Below are 17,364 nucleotides of genomic sequence, written 5' to 3'. Positions count from 1 at the left end.
AATTTATCCCTATATATTGAATGATTCAAGCCTTTTGGCTATATATATATATATATATATATATATATAGCTCTGTTCTGTGTGTGCGTTGAAGACACACAACACATAGAACAGAGTCACAGAGATATATATAAAAAACAAATCAGCCGTAGATAGTCTTCAATGCACACAGAACAGAGCTATATATATATATATATAAACCAAATCAACTCCTAATACCCCATACGGCTGCCATACACAATATAATTCAAAACTCATTCCGATCATACCCCAATAATCAACAAATACACAATAAACAACCCAAAATTATTGGAAAGAATTGTAAAATAGTAGGAAATCAAAAATCAAAGTAGCTCGGGAAAAACTCCAAGAAAATGAACCCAAAATCACTGACCTTGGCTGTTTAATTTGGGAAAGAAACTACCCAGTATTTTCGTTGAGCCGATCGTGAGCAGCGGGTGAGTTTGAGAGAGTTGAGACTTGAGAAGGTGTCACAGACTCACAGTGAGAGACTGAGAGTTTGAGACTTAAGAGAGGCTGCTCAGCAACTTTGAATGATTTTGAGATTTCGTGAGATTTAGGGTTGGGAAGAAAGAGATGAATATATACAGGTGCAAAATGACGTAGTTTTGCCTTCTATATAATTTTTTTTTTTTAAAAAAAAAAAGGTTAAAGGATAAAACTATTAACTATCAATGATTCAATTTTAAAAAAATTGTTACAAATGGTTCAAAAAATTCAAAATTGTTCAAAAAATGGTTAATTTTTTTTTTCTTCAAAAAATGGTTAAATTTCTTTTTCTAAAAAATGTTCAAAAAATACATTAATACTTCAATTGTGATTATAAGTAACACATTGTTGAATCTAATGTCAATTACTTAATTTGATATTATATAATCATATAGTCTCATTAAATTATATCATATGATTCATATTATTAATTATTTAAATTCTTATTATATTTACTTATAATCTTTTTTCTTTGAATTTAACTTAATATCAATGGTAAATGGCAATGTTCAAACTCCTAAATCCTAAATTCCTAAAGTATCTAATAATGCTTTAATTAAATTGTAGACTTGTAGTTATAAGTAATATATTGTTTAATTCAATTGAATCAATTGTGATTATCATTGTACATGAATCATATGATTAACTTGTAGACTTATGACTTATGGGTTATGTCATATTATATATGTATTATTTATTATTATATAATCATATGATTTAATGATCAAGTCATCATGTGATATAATCATATCAATTATAGTGATAATATATAAATTATTAAAATTATAATGATAATACATTAATACTTAAATTGTGTTTATAAGTAACACATTGGTCATTGTTTAATCCAATGTCAATTACTTAATTTGATATTATACGAATCATATCATCATTGTACATTAATAATATGATTCACTTGAAGTCTTGAATAAAGTATTTGAATTGTCATTGAATCATATGATTAAGTATTGATATTATACATTTATATTATTCATATGCATATGTAGACTTATATAGACTTATAACATATATAGATTTATAAGTTTATAACATACATTGGAAATAAGTCTCCAGATATTTAATTGTTGTATTAGTATGAATTGGTATACTTATGAGTTATGTCATATTATATATGTATAATTTGTTATTATATAATCAAATGATTTAATGATCAATCTCATGTGATATAATCATATAAATTATAGTGATAATATATTAATACTCAAATTGTGATTTAATTATTTTTAAAAAAAATTGTGATTTAATGATCAAGTGATTATGTTATATGTACAAATATTTTTATAATTATAATTATAAAAATATGTTATATAAAAAGGCAGTTATCGGTTATGGTTAGTAAACCCAATAACCGTTAACCGCTAGCGGTTAGGCGGTTAACGGTTAATACGGTTAAGCGGTTAGAGTGGTTAGCAGACGGTTTTTAACTGCCGCATTGACACCCCTATACACCACCGAGTCAAGCCTCTCTCATTTGCAAAACTTATTCCACATCATGCTACTGACACACAAAAAAAAAAAAAAAAAAAAAAAATGATGCTGATTTCTAATCATATGATGATGATGACGATTTACTACCTACTGACAGTATAGGCGATGACGAAGCACAAGATGAGTCAAGCATACAACAATTAGGGACATCAAATGAAAATTTTATGAATATTGAGCGTGATCATTTTGCTAATCTACTTATGACCCGTTAATGTTTTTTTAATTTTTTTTTTTATAAACTACTTAAAATGTTGTAAGGATTTCCTTAAATGTTGTTCGTTTTATGTGTTAAATACTTTGAAGTGTTGTGGTGTTAAATAATTTGAAGTGTTAAATAATTTAAAAAAAGAAAGAAAGAAAATGATTGACATCACTTTTTATTACATATAAGTATGAACAAAAGAAATAAAATGTTGACGTTTTGTTACATAAACCATTACAAAATAATTTTTACTTGTGAAAGCTAACATTAATCCGCTTGCTCATTGTCGGGATGCAATTATCCAACTCGGTTTTGGGTGATTTGATTCTGCAAAAGTTAAGATCCCAAACTAATTCTAGTTCCACAAATTCAACATATATAAATATAATGGAAATGAATTCTGGTTGAATAATTTCAATAACCTCGTAGTATAAATTGAGTGTTTTGCATCTTTTAATAGAAAGCAAATATTTTAGCTTGAAACACAAAAAAAAAAATAATAATTCTTTATACTAAGTAATTTTCCTTTCTCATGATAAAATACCTTATAGACAAAGTACTCATTGATAAAATCTCCAAAGCCACCGTCTTGGTTGGTTTTGAAGACTCCGGTGTTAAGGGTTCTAAGTCGAAGGTAAGTGGAGGGGTTCGGTTAGAGGCAAAACTAGCATTTAGAGTTTCGGGGGCAAAATTAAAATATAAAAATTTAGTTAAAATTATAATTTTAAAAAATTTATAAGGGCAATTTTTATTTTTTTATTTTTTTGAGGAAATATGAGGGCTTGGGGCCCAATGTAGTTTCGCCCTCAGGTTCAGTGGTGGAAGGTGGGCCTTGAGTTCGAACAAAAGGAGAAGTTCATAGGATTTATTTGAATTAAATATACACTGTTTTCATCTCTATTGTATTTGGTGTTTTTACCTGATGTGTCAAATTTTTATTGAATTGTGTAAAATGAGATTTTACACCGCATTTTGATAGAATTGACTCTCATTTGCAATACGACAAAACTAACCCACGTCCAAAAAAGAAGAAGAAGAAGAAGATATGGTAGGCCTCCTAGGCTAATGCTTTTTAGAATCTATTTTTTATTTTCATTGTTTTGAATCGTAAGAGTATTCACATTGGTTTATCTAAATTTTTATGCAAAATGGCTAACCAAAATCCACTTTATCTTATTTGGCTAATGGATTTTGAACGGCACCATACATCCGATTATCTATTCTTTCTTTATATTATTTTATTTTTATTTTTTATCATTCTTTATTTCTTTTATAAGGATTGTATTTTTTTCAACTGTATTTCTTCTAAATTTTATTTTTTATTTTAAACATCATTTAAAAAAAAAAAAAAAAAAATTGTTATATATTTTGTTAACGCAATAAACTCTCAATACAAATTGTGCATGGACGTGAATATAGTGAGTTTAAGCATTGTCTAAAAACAAATTACTTTGCATTACCTTTGTGTTGCAAATTGCGTCATTCCATTTTATTTTTTGTTTGAAAAATTAAATAAGTATAGGAAAGTATGCACTAAATTTCAAATTTTAAGGCTCTTGATTGTGGACTTGTGTTTGTTTAGGGTTAGAATGGTAACGAGATATACAACAAAATGTTGAAGAAATATAAAATTTATTGAGTAGGGCCAAATCACAAATGGGTAACCAATTTAATGGGTTAGGGTAAAAGATAAGGTTACTACAGTTTTTAATGGGCAAGTGCCAAAAGATTTGCGAATGAGTAATCAACTTTTAGGTTTTAATGGATATGGCTCAAAAGATTTTTTGGATAGGAGCAGCAGGGGCCAAAAAATTTAATGGGCAGAACCAAAATGTTTATTGGGTAAGGTTAAAAACATTTATTTATAGGTAAAAAAATTGTGGGTAGGAGCACATAACTAAAATATTAAACACACAAGATTTGGTTCGGTTGGGTCGTGCAACTTGCGAGATAAGATTATCTTCATTCATTTGAAATAAAGAAAAGTCAATTCATGTTCTTGATATAAATTCAATAAATATAATTTTTTTTGGATGAATTTGATATATATATATATATATATATATATATATAAAGTGAAAACAATAAAATCATAAGTTGAAAGGTCTAAGTGGTGTACACGAGTCACATAACAAAAGGATCACCATTGATTTTTCAAGTCAATCAACGGGTAACCTGACATGACCAAACACAAATATCCCATTTTAATGCAAACAAAGGAAAAGACAACAGAAGAAACAAAAAGAAGTGCTTTGTGCAACGTACTCAATTGTTGACAGTTGACAGGCCGGGATTGACCATCTACAATATTATGGAAGCAGGGAGCCATCTCGATCTTATCTCGCTGCTGCAGAAGCTGTCTTCTTGGAATGAGTTCCCAAGAAGATAGCTTCTTGGGAGTGGCCAATGGCGTAGAGAAAACTAGGGTTTCTGGGTTTGTGTTGCTTTGCTTTGTATCAATGGAAAAGTCAAAGCTTTTCTAGAAACAAGAGTGTGCTTTTCAGTGATTTTGTAAAACAAGACCGCATCGGCTGGTCTTTGAAGCTCTGATTGTCAAACGAGTCAATCGGACCTAAAAAGATATCTCACACTATTTCTTTCAAAATTAACTATGATATTCTTACTTTTTACATCATATTAATTATTTTTTATTATTATTCAAATAAAAGAATCACTACAAAATAAATTTTTTTATTTTTTCATACAAAACATTTTTTTTTCTCACATCAATCAAATCTGCTACAGCTTTTGTCCACTTCATTTTTCAAGTTCTTGGCCAAACATACCCAAATGCTTGTCTATCGGCTCGACACGTGGTTTTGGGTCTCTAGTCTCGAACGTAAATTTTTTGTTTGTAATACTTTTACTTTTCAACAAAAAAAATAAAATAAAAATTACGTTTAATGTTTATTACTACATGAAACCGATCATGAGTTTTATAATAAATTTGGCAAATTGTAAGTCCTCTTTCGTACGTCTAGCAAGTGTTTGTATTGTACCCTTTCCCTTTTTCTCTTGTTGCTAGAAAAATAAAAATAAAAAGTGTATGCATGATTCATGCATATATATATATATGCAAACAAGCAAACGATTGAAAACTGGAAGAGTTACATAACAAGACATTGAGATTTTGTAAGAAGTTGTTGAAGATTGCGTTGAAATATATTATGGTTTTTGAAGTCAGAAATAAATTTTTTAGAAGACGCTTTATTTTAAAGCTTTTATTAAAAGTGCGTTTTAGCATTTTTAAAGCAATAAAGTCAAATAAATACTTTTAGAAATTGTTTACCAAAAGAACCAATTTTTTGTTTGGCACAAATTTTTATGTACTAAAATGAGAAATGATATTTGGTAGACTCTCATACTATTGTCATACAACTATAATTATGTATGCAGTATATATCAACTATTAATTACAGTATAAGTTAATTTATGTTTCTTTATATAAGTCAATTTAGGTTTACTTATATAAATCAACTTATGTATCAAGTTAATAAGCATAATTGTAATAAGAGCTTCATCATATTTCAATGTAATAAATAGGTCTCTAGGTTCCTTCTACGTTAGTATAATAATCCATGGAATACTTGAAATGGAATAGCAATTTTTAATTTTTTACAGTGGATGGAGTCAAATTCCTTATTTACTTAATTAGTTAACCTTTTGGCAACGAAGTACCCTTTTTGACCCCGAAAGTCCAAGCAAATCCACAAATGATGAGTCCAAATTTTGTGATAACATGTTTGCATCATAATATTGCGAATTTTCCTTGCGTAAATTATCATGATTTAGTCATCAAGGGGTAGTTCAATCGGCTGTAAATCACGCCTTATAAAGCGGATGTCACTCATTCGAATCCCCTTTTCTCTTTGGGTGGACATGTCAAAAAAAAATTATCATTATTTGAAATTTGCAATGGATAGTAGAGTATAAAATCCCATTTTGAAGGGGATCGACATTAATTTTTCATACAAATTCGTAGAAAAAGGCTTTTATTCATTATAGGCAGCAAAAGTGCTTCGGGGAAGGACTTACATTTTGGATGCCAATTACCTTCATATAAACAAAAAAGAGAGAATTCTTAGGGACTAGTTGGAAAGTAAAATACTACATATCCTGGTCATTGGTACAATGAACCTTATTCATGTGTAATCTTAGCACTAGCTTGTAACTTATCTTTGTAGTAAAAGTAATGCTATATATACCGTATTTTTATTCTATAATTATCCAACAATGCTAACACAATAATCTCACTTAACCAATTTTATTTTTCTTTTTTAATAATGATTGGTTAGAATTGTTGCGTCAGCATTGTAGCATAGTTATGAGATAAAAATATGATTTCTAACATTACTCTTATAGTATTGCTCAGGTTGCGCGAGTCAATTGGAACCCCCTTGGAATAAGGGTGGTGAGACGGAGACGGCCGAAAACGATAGTCCCGTTGAGCTGCAAGGGTGACTGTAAGGTTCCCCCAAGATTGGCAAGGCTAGCGTTGCAGGTGGAGAGGGGTGTGGCAACCACCAGACTGCAATTGGTCAACGCGAAGGGGACAGTAACTTGTAGAGGATCCAACACTACCATGAAAAACACTCCAGAGCGATTGGTTATAGTAGAAACAACATTTCGAGCTCCGCATCGTAGTTGTACTATAGCATCTGAATAAAAGTAAACATTACAAAACCATAGTGAAAAATAACATTAGAAGAGCTCTAAAGAATTTTATAACACGTGAGTTTCACATGTTTTTTCAATAACATTAATTAAAAAAAAAAAAAAAATGCTTCTCATGTTCAAAAGACATGATACTTTTAAAAATTAAATTATATAAATCTTATAATTCAGTTTGTAAGAAATTTATATGGAGACGGGAAACTTACTTGGGAAAACGGCCCCATTGGCACCTATACTACCATTAATAGAACAAAACACAGTCCCATCGATGCGAATAAAACCGAGGTCACCAAGCTGGGATTCGGCTCTAGGAAGCGGAGCAGCCACCGCAACAATGACAAGGAAAACAAAGAGAGCTAATTTGGAGGCCATGGCTACTATATTGGTAGAGAAGAATCACTTGCTTAATTTATCTCAACTGACTTGTAGAAATGGTGGCCAGGCATGTAAGCATTTTTATAGTATCCAGAAATGCTGCATATGGCCAAGTTGCAGCTGACTTTTCTGACATAATTAAAATCACAAAGTGCTAGATCTCTATGCATGCATGTATAGAAAGATTGTCAATTTTTGCTTTTCAATATCAAAGAGTTTGTCATTAAGCTCCGCTTCACCATGCACGCCACCTTTGTGGACTTACCCCTATTATCCTATATTCCTATATATAAAAGCCAACTCTCATTCCCTTGATTGTGGTCGTCTCTCCAAAATCATTGATCATTCAATATTAACTCCAAAAGGCAAAAGTTGTCGATAGGTCCATAGCTCTAAAGCACAAAGCCAACTCTCATTCCCTTGATTTTGGTCTTCTCTCCAAAATCGTTGATCATTCAATATTAACTCCAAAAGGCAAAAGTTGTAGATAGGTCAATAGCTCTAGAGCACAGATTGAGAATTCATTATTACTTTGTAGAGAGGTCCACCAGTAGAGGAGGGTTGCTACAATACATTCTCCTCACCATCTCCTTGTTAGAGGATATTTAAATGACCCTAAAGTTAGGGATTTGGTGAAGATTAGATTAGCCTAAAATCGTTGATGATTCAATATTAACTCCAAAAGGCAAAAGTTGTAGATAAGTCCATAGCTCTAGAGCATAGATTGAGAATTCATTATTACTTTGTAGAGTTTTCTCAAAAAAAAAAAAAAATTATTACTTTGTAGAGAGGTCCAGCTGTAGAGGAGGGTTGCTACAATACATTCTCCTCACCATCTCCCTGTTAGAGGATATTTGAATGATCCTGAAGCTAGGGATTTGATGAAGATTAGATTAGCCTAATTTAGGAATTTGATTATGATTTGATCACCCTAAATTATGGGATTTGATTAAGATTGCATTTATGTGTAAGCTCTATAAATAAAGCATTTTTTATTGTAAACAAATCGATTTAATAAGAGCCTAATATAGCTCTTAGGGCTTTATCTATGGACGTAGGGTCATTGACTGAACCACATAAAATATTTGTGTCTCATTTATTTTATTTTCGCAATTTATTTCTATTTCATTATGAATTTCTTCACTCCCCACCATCTTCCTTCTTTCAATATTTTGATTTTTTCAAAAATAAAATAAAATAAAATAAAAAACAAGAGAGAAGAGATGGTGAGGGGAATGAAAAATAGCATTTGCCAATGTGCAGACAGTGATAGTGATCACTTGATGTGAGAGTTTGTGATAACTTTAAGAATATCACGTGGAGATATGCAGTACATTGGTACGAACTAATTATGCAGAGGAGTTTTAGGAGCGAAGGAAGATGGGCTAAGATATGATTCATTGGGACTTTTTGGTTCATATATATGAGACATGATTTTTGGCAGAAAATTCTGCTATTTAAGTATGATCACCATAATTAAACCATTTTAATTTGCGAAACCCACAGCAAATCAAAACTATAACACTAGTGTTTGATGGGTAAACAGCACTTGTATCTTATCTAGGCCTCAATTACGACTTTCCATCACACAAAGAGGACGACCAACAATTTGAGATCTAGTATAAACCAAATCTCCTGCTTCTTCCACTGCTCAGCAAGGACCTAGCGATGAATTTTCTCAACTCCATAAATAAATCTTTTGATCCTCAAGATATTTTAAGCATATATTTGAGACCAAGGGATTTCAGATGGCTTGATTTGTAGCTTTTCTGTTTCCACTGTCTCATTGCATGCATAGTACAATAAACATTAATATAAGAGTAATGCTACACACTTCCACTCTTAATACACTTCATGACGTGTCTTTTAAAATAACTATTAGATTTGGGAAACATTATTATTGAATTTTAATCTAATAGTGATTTTAAAAGCCACGACAATGAGTGTGAGAGTAAGAGTGGAAGTGTGTGTAGCATACTGATTGATTTTAAAAGTCTCGAACCTCGGTGCTTTGATCAACTACCTAACATATCCTCTCATCTATGGTACATGACCATATATAAATATATGCAGGTCAATTCTCCAATATAATCTAATTTGGGGTACATGACTGTATGCTGGTTAATTTCCCCAATGTAATATAATTTGGGGTACTTGACCATGTGCTGGCCAGTTGCCCAACATAATTTGATTTGTAGTACATGACTGCAGTACATGATCATGTGCTAGCTCATTGCCCAATATAATTTGATCTAGGGTACATGACTATATGCTGACCAATTGTTCAAATGTAATCTAATCTAGGATACATGATCTTGCTTTGCCCCATTGAATACGAGACGGGGGGTAGGAATTGACCCCTCTTGACGCCCTCTCCCTCCACTCCTAACTCAGGCAGGGTACATGATCGTACTCTAGTCAATTGTCCAATAAGATATAGTTTGGAGTGCTACCTGACCTTGCTTTGATCAATTGCCAAAGGAAATACGACTTGGGGTATATGATTGTGCTCTCATCAATTGCCTAATAATATATGTATCGTGCGTCTTAGATCACCAACAACGGTGCTTCATGGTCCTATGGTGATAACACTAGGGCTGGGTTGCATGCTATCATTAGAATTGTTGTGGAATTGTATTGTACCGGCAAGAAAAGTATAGTTTGGCAAGTGCCCAGAGGCACTTGTGCGGACGCGCGAAGGAAAACTAAATAAATTCTAATCTAATACAGCAAAAAAGTGATTTTTCTAAAATAAAAAATAAAACTAAGCATGCAATTAATCTAAACAAGAAATAATGAAAAGCATAGAACTATCAAAAGCAAATGACCAAGGTTTTGGAATCCACCTTATTAATTCACACCAAAATATATTCATGACCAAATTACCCCTAACTCCTACGGTCCATTGTCCAATTCCAAAATAATAATAATAATAATAATAATAATAATCATAGGTTCAATGTATGTACAATTAACTAATTAAGATATAAGGCTATAGTATAAGTGTATAACTAACATTGTATATAGTATAGACTATGTTATTATTTATAGGTTTAATGTCTAATGTCCAATTCATAAGTTAATAATAACAATAATAATAATAATAATAATAATCATATTCATAGGTTCAATTAATTTGTGTACAATTAATTAATTAAGATCAAGGGTATGGTATAATAATGTAACTAACATTGTATAGAGTATAAACTATGTTATTAGTTATAGGTTTAATGTCCAATGTCTAATTAATTAGTCAATAATAAAAATAATAATAATAATAATAATCATCATATTCATAGGTTCAATTAATGTGTGTACAATTAATTGATTAAGATCTAAGGGTACAATATAAGTATATAACTAACATTGTATATAGTATAAATTATGTTATTATTTATAGGTTATTTATAGGTTTAATGTCCAATGTCCAATTAATTAGTTAAAAATAATAATAATAATAATTATCATATTCATAGGTTCAATTAATGTGTGTACAATTAATTGATTAAGATCAAGGATATAGTATAAGTGAATAATAATAATAATAATAATCATATTCATAGGTTCAATTAATGTGTGTACAATTAATTGATTAAGATCAATGGTATAGTATAAGTAAATAATAATAATAATTATTATCATCATATTCATAGGTTCAATTAATGTGTGTACAATTAATTTGATTAAGATCAAGGGTATAGTATAAGTAAATAATAATAATAATTATCATCATATTCATAGGTTCAATTAATGTGTGTACAATTAATGTGTGTACAATTAATTTGATTAAGATCAAGGGTATAGTATAAGTATATAAGTAAGTTAGTGTAGAGCATAGACTATATTATTATTTATAGGTTGAATGTCCAATTAATTAGTTAAAAATAATAATAATAATAATAATCATCATATTCATAGGTTCAATTAATGTGTGTACAATTAATTGATTAAGATCAAGGGTATAGTATAAGTAAATAATAATAATAATAATTATCATCATATTCATAGGTTCAATTAATGTGTGTACAATTAATTTGATTAAGATCAAGGGTATAGTATAAGTATGGCATTATTTTGGAATAAGGAGATTTCTGTGGAGATCAAAAATTATAGCCAACGACACATCAACGCCGAGGTGTGTTTGGATTCAAATGACCAAGTGTGGAAATTCACTGGTTTTTACGGAAATCCTGAGCCAAGCAAAAGAAAAGAGTCATGGAGTCTCCTTCGTTACCTAAGCTCTCTCAATCCTCTAGCTTGGTTGTGCGTCGGGGATTTTAATGAGATAACAGAGGATGCAGAAAAGTATGGGGCGGCTCTTAGACCTCGCTGGCAGATGGAAAATTTTAATAATACTCTGGACGTTTGTCATTTACAGGATTTGGGTTTTTCAGGGTCAAAGTTTACTTCGTGCAACTATCGGGAAGGTGACGATTTTATTCTAGAACGGCTGGACAGAGCATTGGCCAGCCCGGATTGGAGTAATATTTTTCCTGTGCATCTGGTGGAGGTGCTGGCAGCTCGGTGTTCTGACCACAATCCTTTGCTAATCTCCTTTAAAACACAGGGGCAGAATTTTTGGAGGAAAAATAGGGGGTTCAGGTATGAAGCATCCTGGAATAAAAATGAAAATATTAGAAGAGTGGTGAAGCAAGTCTGGCGGAGGAAGAGTCAACACGAAGATACTTGGAGAAGGGTCAAACATCACTCAATGTCAACAAAGTCTGCTTCGATGGCAGAGAATCAATAAGGACCCATTGGAGGGGCTTATTTCAAAAAAATCTGCTGAAATTCAGGAATTGCAACGAAAAGAAGGGCCTTGGAATCAAAATGCTATCCGGTCTCTTCAGGGAGAGGTTGACAAACTCCTAAAAACAGATGAGACGAAATGGAGACAAAGGGTGAAAGAACACTGGCTAAAACTGGGGGATAAGAACTCAAAATATTTTCACGCTTGCGCCTCCCAAAGAAGACGGACAAACTTGATCATGAATATTTGGGATGAGGAGGGGAATAACCTTCAGACACCTAAGGAGATTGAGGAGGGATTTGTCCGTTATTTCCAGAAAATTTTTACTTCCTCTTCACCGTCTGGAGGGAGAATTGCTTGAGGCACACTTCTAGCAGAGTCTCGCAAGATATGAATAAAAACCTGCTGCACGAATTTACTGCAGAGGAAGTATTTTCAGCCTTGCAACAGACGGATCCCCTAAAATCACCGGGCCCGGACAGATTGCCTGCTTGCTTCTATCAGGAAAATTGGGAAACTGTGGGGGAAGAGGTATGTGCGGCTGCATTGAATTTTCTTAATTCTGGAATTTTTGATGAAACAGTGAATGTCACACATATTGTATTGATTCCAAAAAAAAATAACCCCGCTAGGGTGACTGATTTCCAGCCTATAAGTCTTTGCAATGTTTTGTATAAAATTGTGGCCAAGGTATTGGCTAATCGTTTAAAGTTGATACTCCCCATGATTATATCTCAAAATCAAAGCGCTTTCATTCCGGGGCGTTTGATTTTGGATAATACCTTGGCAGCGTACGAAACATTACATACGATGCACTCACGTATGTGGGGGAAGGTAGGCTATATGGCTATTAAGCTCGATATGAGCAAGGCATATGACCGTGTCAAGTGGTGTTTTCTCGAAAGTGTAATGATTAAAATGGGGTTTGATAGGAGATGGGTCCATCTTATTATGTCATGCATCACCTCTGTGCGCTATGCTATTATTGTAAATGGTAACCCCGTGGGAGATATCCGGCCATCTAGGGGAATTAGGCAAGGGGATCCCCTATCTCCTTACCTTTTTCTCCTCAGTGCCGAGGTGTTGAGCTCACAGCTCCTTCATGCAACTTCGGAGGGTACACTCACTGGAGTCCCTACTTCAGTGAGGGGCCCTTGGCTTAATCATTTGTTTTTTGCTGACGACAGCTTACTTTTTTGTAAGGCTACTGAAGCAGATTGGAGAAGAGTCTCAGCAATTCTGGATTGTTATGAACAAGGGTCTGGCCAACGACTCAATAAAGAAAAAACCTCTCTCTTTTTTTCAGCCGTAATACAGAGCAAGGGGTTAGGGAACGGATTATACAATTGGCAGGGGTACCAGACTCTCAGAGGTATGACACCTATTTGGGTTTACAGGCTCTTGTAGGTAAATCCAGAACTCGGGAATTCCAAGGCATTAAGGAACGGGTTCGCAAAAGGGTGTCTGATCGGAAGAATAATTTTCTTTCCCAAGCTGGAAAGGAGATACTTATAAAGGCGGTGGTCCAAGCAATCCCAACCTATAGCATGAGTATGTTCCTCCTCCCAAAGGAGTTGTGCAAGGAGCTCAACTCAATGATGCAGAAATTTTGGTGGGGACATAAGGGTAATGAAAAGAAGATTCGATGGATGAGTTGGGGGAAAATGGGACTCTCAAAATCCCTTGGTGGTATGGGTTTCCGCGATTTAAAATCTTTCAATAAAGCCCTTCTAGCCAAACAATGTTGGCGATTGACTCATTTTTCGGATAGTTTGGTGGGAAAAATCATAAAAGGAAAATATTATCACCAGGGGTCATTTCTAGAAGCCAAATTGGGAAGCCGGCCTTCATTTGCGTGGAGAAGCATTATGGCGGCAAAAGAACTATTTTTGGAGGGGATTTTGTGGCGTATTGGTGATGGAAAATCTGTGGCTATTTGGAAAGATAGGTGGATCCCCAAGCCAACCACCTTTCGCATCCAAACACCTTGCAGGGTTCTCCATGAAGATGCCAAGGTAAATGAACTTTTTGATCCAATTATGGGGGGCTGGAACCGGGATCTGATTAGTGAAATTTTTGAGGATGACGAAGCCGAGATAATTTGTAATATCCCTAAGAGCAAGTATGGGAGGCCGGATAAGATGATTTGGAGAGCATCCCCCACGGGAGTTTTCACTGTTAGGAGTGCATACCATTTGGAGATGGAGAGGAAAATGATGCAGTCCGGAACGAGTTCAACACAGTCAGGGAGTACACAATTATGGAAGTATTTATGGAGCATGAAAATCCCAAATTCCTCAAAAGTTTTCTTGTGGAGGGCTTGCAAAAATATTCTCCCGACCAAAGATAATTTATTGAGGAGGGGGGTTGTGGATGAAGAGTTGTGTATCTTCTGTGGTAGTGAGAAAGAAACAGCTTTGCACATCCTATGGGACTGCCCATCTGCAGTGGACGTGTGGGGGGCCTGCAGGAGAAAGCTCCAGAAATGCTCTTTACGTGGGTCTTGCTTCATGGATATTTTTGAACTTCTAGTCAACCACTGCAGCAGGGAAGATGTATGTCTTTTTGCTATTTTGTCAAAAAAGATATGGGCTAGAAAAAACTCTGTGCTCCACGGAGGTGACTTCACGCATCCAAATAAAATGATCCAAGAGGGCGAGCTCCTATTGAGTCAATTTAACGAATCTTTGGGAATGCAGGAGGGTTCTTCGGATGGGGTGAGCAAATTTAAGGAGAAGTGGGCTCCTCCACCGGTGGGACTCTTCAAAGTAAATTGGGATGTTTCGTTTGATTTTAAGAATAAAAGGATGGGGGTTGGTGTCATTGTGAGGGACCATGATGGAATGGTTAGTGCAGCAAAAAGTGAAGTAATTCAGATGATCCAAGAACCGAGTACTGGGGAGGCTTGGGGGGCTCTTCGAGCAGCTGAATTCTGCAGTGAATTGGGGTTCCTTGACATTATTTTAGAAGGAGATTCTTTAACTGTAGTCAAAGCTATTGGGGAGCTAGAGACCAGCCTGAGGCCGTTTGGACAGATTTTAGAGGACACAAAGGTAGTCTTGGGATCTCTTCGCACTTGGAAGGTTTGTCATGTTAAGAGAGATGCTAACCAGGCTGCACATAGACTAGCAAAGGAAGCAACGGCATTCATGGTCGATCATACTTGGATTGAGGAAACCCCTAGTTGTATTTCTGATATTGTAAATCTAGAGCTTTATGCTCTCTATACTTAGAGTGTTTTCACCACTCTAGACTCTCTGTTGTTTTTTCATAGAGTTGTTGGCAATAAAGACAGATTTCTTTTCAAAAAAAGTATAAGTAAATAATAATAATAATAATTATCATCATATTCATAGGTTCAATTAATGTGTGTACAATTAATTTGATTAAGATCAAGGGTATAGTATAAGTATATAACTAAGTTAGTATAGAGTATAGACTATATTATTATTTATAGGTTTAATGTCCAATTAATTAGTTAAAAATAATAATAATAATAATCATCATCATATTCATAGGTTCAATTAATGTGTGTACAATTAATTGATTAAGATCAAGGGTATAGTATAAGTATATAACTAAGTTAGTGTAGAGTATAGACTATATTATTATTTATAGGTTTAATGTCCAATGTCTAATTCATAAGTTAATAATAATAATAATAATCATATTAATGTGTGTACATAGGTTCAATTAAGATCAAGGGTATAGTATAATAATAATAATCGTATTCATAATAATCAATTAATCATATTAATAATAATAATAATAATAATAATAATAATAATCTCAAGATTCTCAACCGTTTAGTATTAATAAATAATAATAATAATTAGTATTAATAATAATAATAATAATCTCAACTCTCAAGAATCTCATTATCTCAATCGTTTAGTAATAATAATAATAATTAGTATTAATAATAATAATAATCTCAACTCTCAAGAATCTCAACTCTGAAGTTCTCAACCGTTTAGTAAATTAGTATTAATGATAATAATAACTATGTAGTACTACACTACTATGCACACACGGTTTCTTTAGCAATTTAGTTAATTAAAAGGTTAAGATTTAATTGATATAAATTTGTATTTAATTTTAACGGTTTAGATGATTTATTGGATAACTAAAGAGACGAGCTCACCTGAAATTACCCACACTAGATTTTTCTGATTATTTGAATTTTTGAAATTTTAGGCATTTAATCATAGCCGTCCGATTCAATTTGATTTAATCGGAGCCGTTGGATTTAGTTAATGGAATACAGCTGTAATCCATTACGAAAGTGAGAGTTATATGGTGTTGCACATGACACTATGAGCCCATTAATCTAACGTCTTTGATTGAATGATAAAATAAAGATTAAAATAAATTGTCAAGATTGTTTATTGGATAACGTATCAAACCAGTTTCACCAACACACACACGTGGACAATACACTCACTCACTCAGTCTCGGAAATCTCCCCCACACACGCACGGTCTACGAGGCTGACAACATTTATGAGACTCTTGGTTTGCACGCAATGGGCAACAGCCGTCCAATTTTTTTTGATTTAATTTCACCCTTTGGATGCATGTAGTGGATGCTAGCTGTTGGCCATTTTCTCGCGTGGGATTTATTTGGTGCATCCAAATTTTCGTAAGCTTCCCCTAGCTGAGATGATCAAACGACTTAAAACCCCCCATCGCACTCGAGGAATTGATCAACGGCTGTAAGCTCGCACGCATGCACGATCATCGAGACTGACAGTGTACGAGTCGTCTTGGTACGACCACAAGCCATCTCAGCCCTCCAAAATTTTTGATGAAATATTGGCCGTAGGATGTGTTTAATGGAAGCCAGCTGTAATCAACTAAATCGCGTCGGAGTTATATGGTGTATCGCAAGCTCCGTAAGCATGCCATGAGTGCTTTGATCTAACGAGTGAAATTAAATCTTGATGAATTTTATTGAATCGACGGACTGTACTAAATAAGCACACCAGATTCAAATACAAACGGCCGCATGTGAATAATGTTTTGGTAAACTAAAGGTTTCGACACGTGGCACGCCCAGATCGTTTAACTAATTCTCTCTCCAAATCCAGCCGTTCATTTATTAAATTTTTTGATATTTTCGCAAATCTAACGGCTGGGATTGAAACCGAGCGTTTGTAAATTCTAAACCAAACCAGAAACCACTAACCATTAACCAGTCTTCAAACCATCACCCTCGACCCTCGTCACTCTCGTCTCTCACTGACTTACCCTCGTCGCTCTCTATCTCTCTCTTCATTCCAGTCTTTCCAGACTTCCAGTTACCATTACGACAATACCAGAGAGTTGTTTGATGGACTGGTTTT

At 33.5% G+C, this 17,364-nt stretch overlaps 1 protein-coding gene across 1 annotated transcript; it reads right to left on the bottom strand.

The window, feature by feature from the left end:
• Positions 1 to 6,189: 6,189 nt before the first annotated feature.
• Positions 6,190 to 7,304, bottom strand: LOC132162172 (phylloplanin-like). Its single transcript, XM_059572436.1, has 2 exons — positions 7,102 to 7,304; positions 6,190 to 6,879 (listed from the first exon to the last, which is right to left on the bottom strand). The coding sequence occupies exons 1-2, from the start codon at positions 7,265 to 7,267 to the stop codon at positions 6,590 to 6,592; spliced, it is 456 nt and encodes a 151-aa protein (XP_059428419.1). The 5' UTR covers positions 7,268 to 7,304; the 3' UTR covers positions 6,190 to 6,589.
• Positions 7,305 to 17,364: the final 10,060 nt, after the last annotated feature.

This window comes from Corylus avellana, chromosome ca9 (assembly GCF_901000735.1).
Source record: "Corylus avellana chromosome ca9, CavTom2PMs-1.0".
In the NCBI taxonomy this organism is placed as follows: domain Eukaryota; kingdom Viridiplantae; phylum Streptophyta; class Magnoliopsida; order Fagales; family Betulaceae; genus Corylus; species Corylus avellana.
Note: the sequence above shows the minus strand (reverse complement) of the source record. Positions and strands in the feature narration are given on the sequence as shown.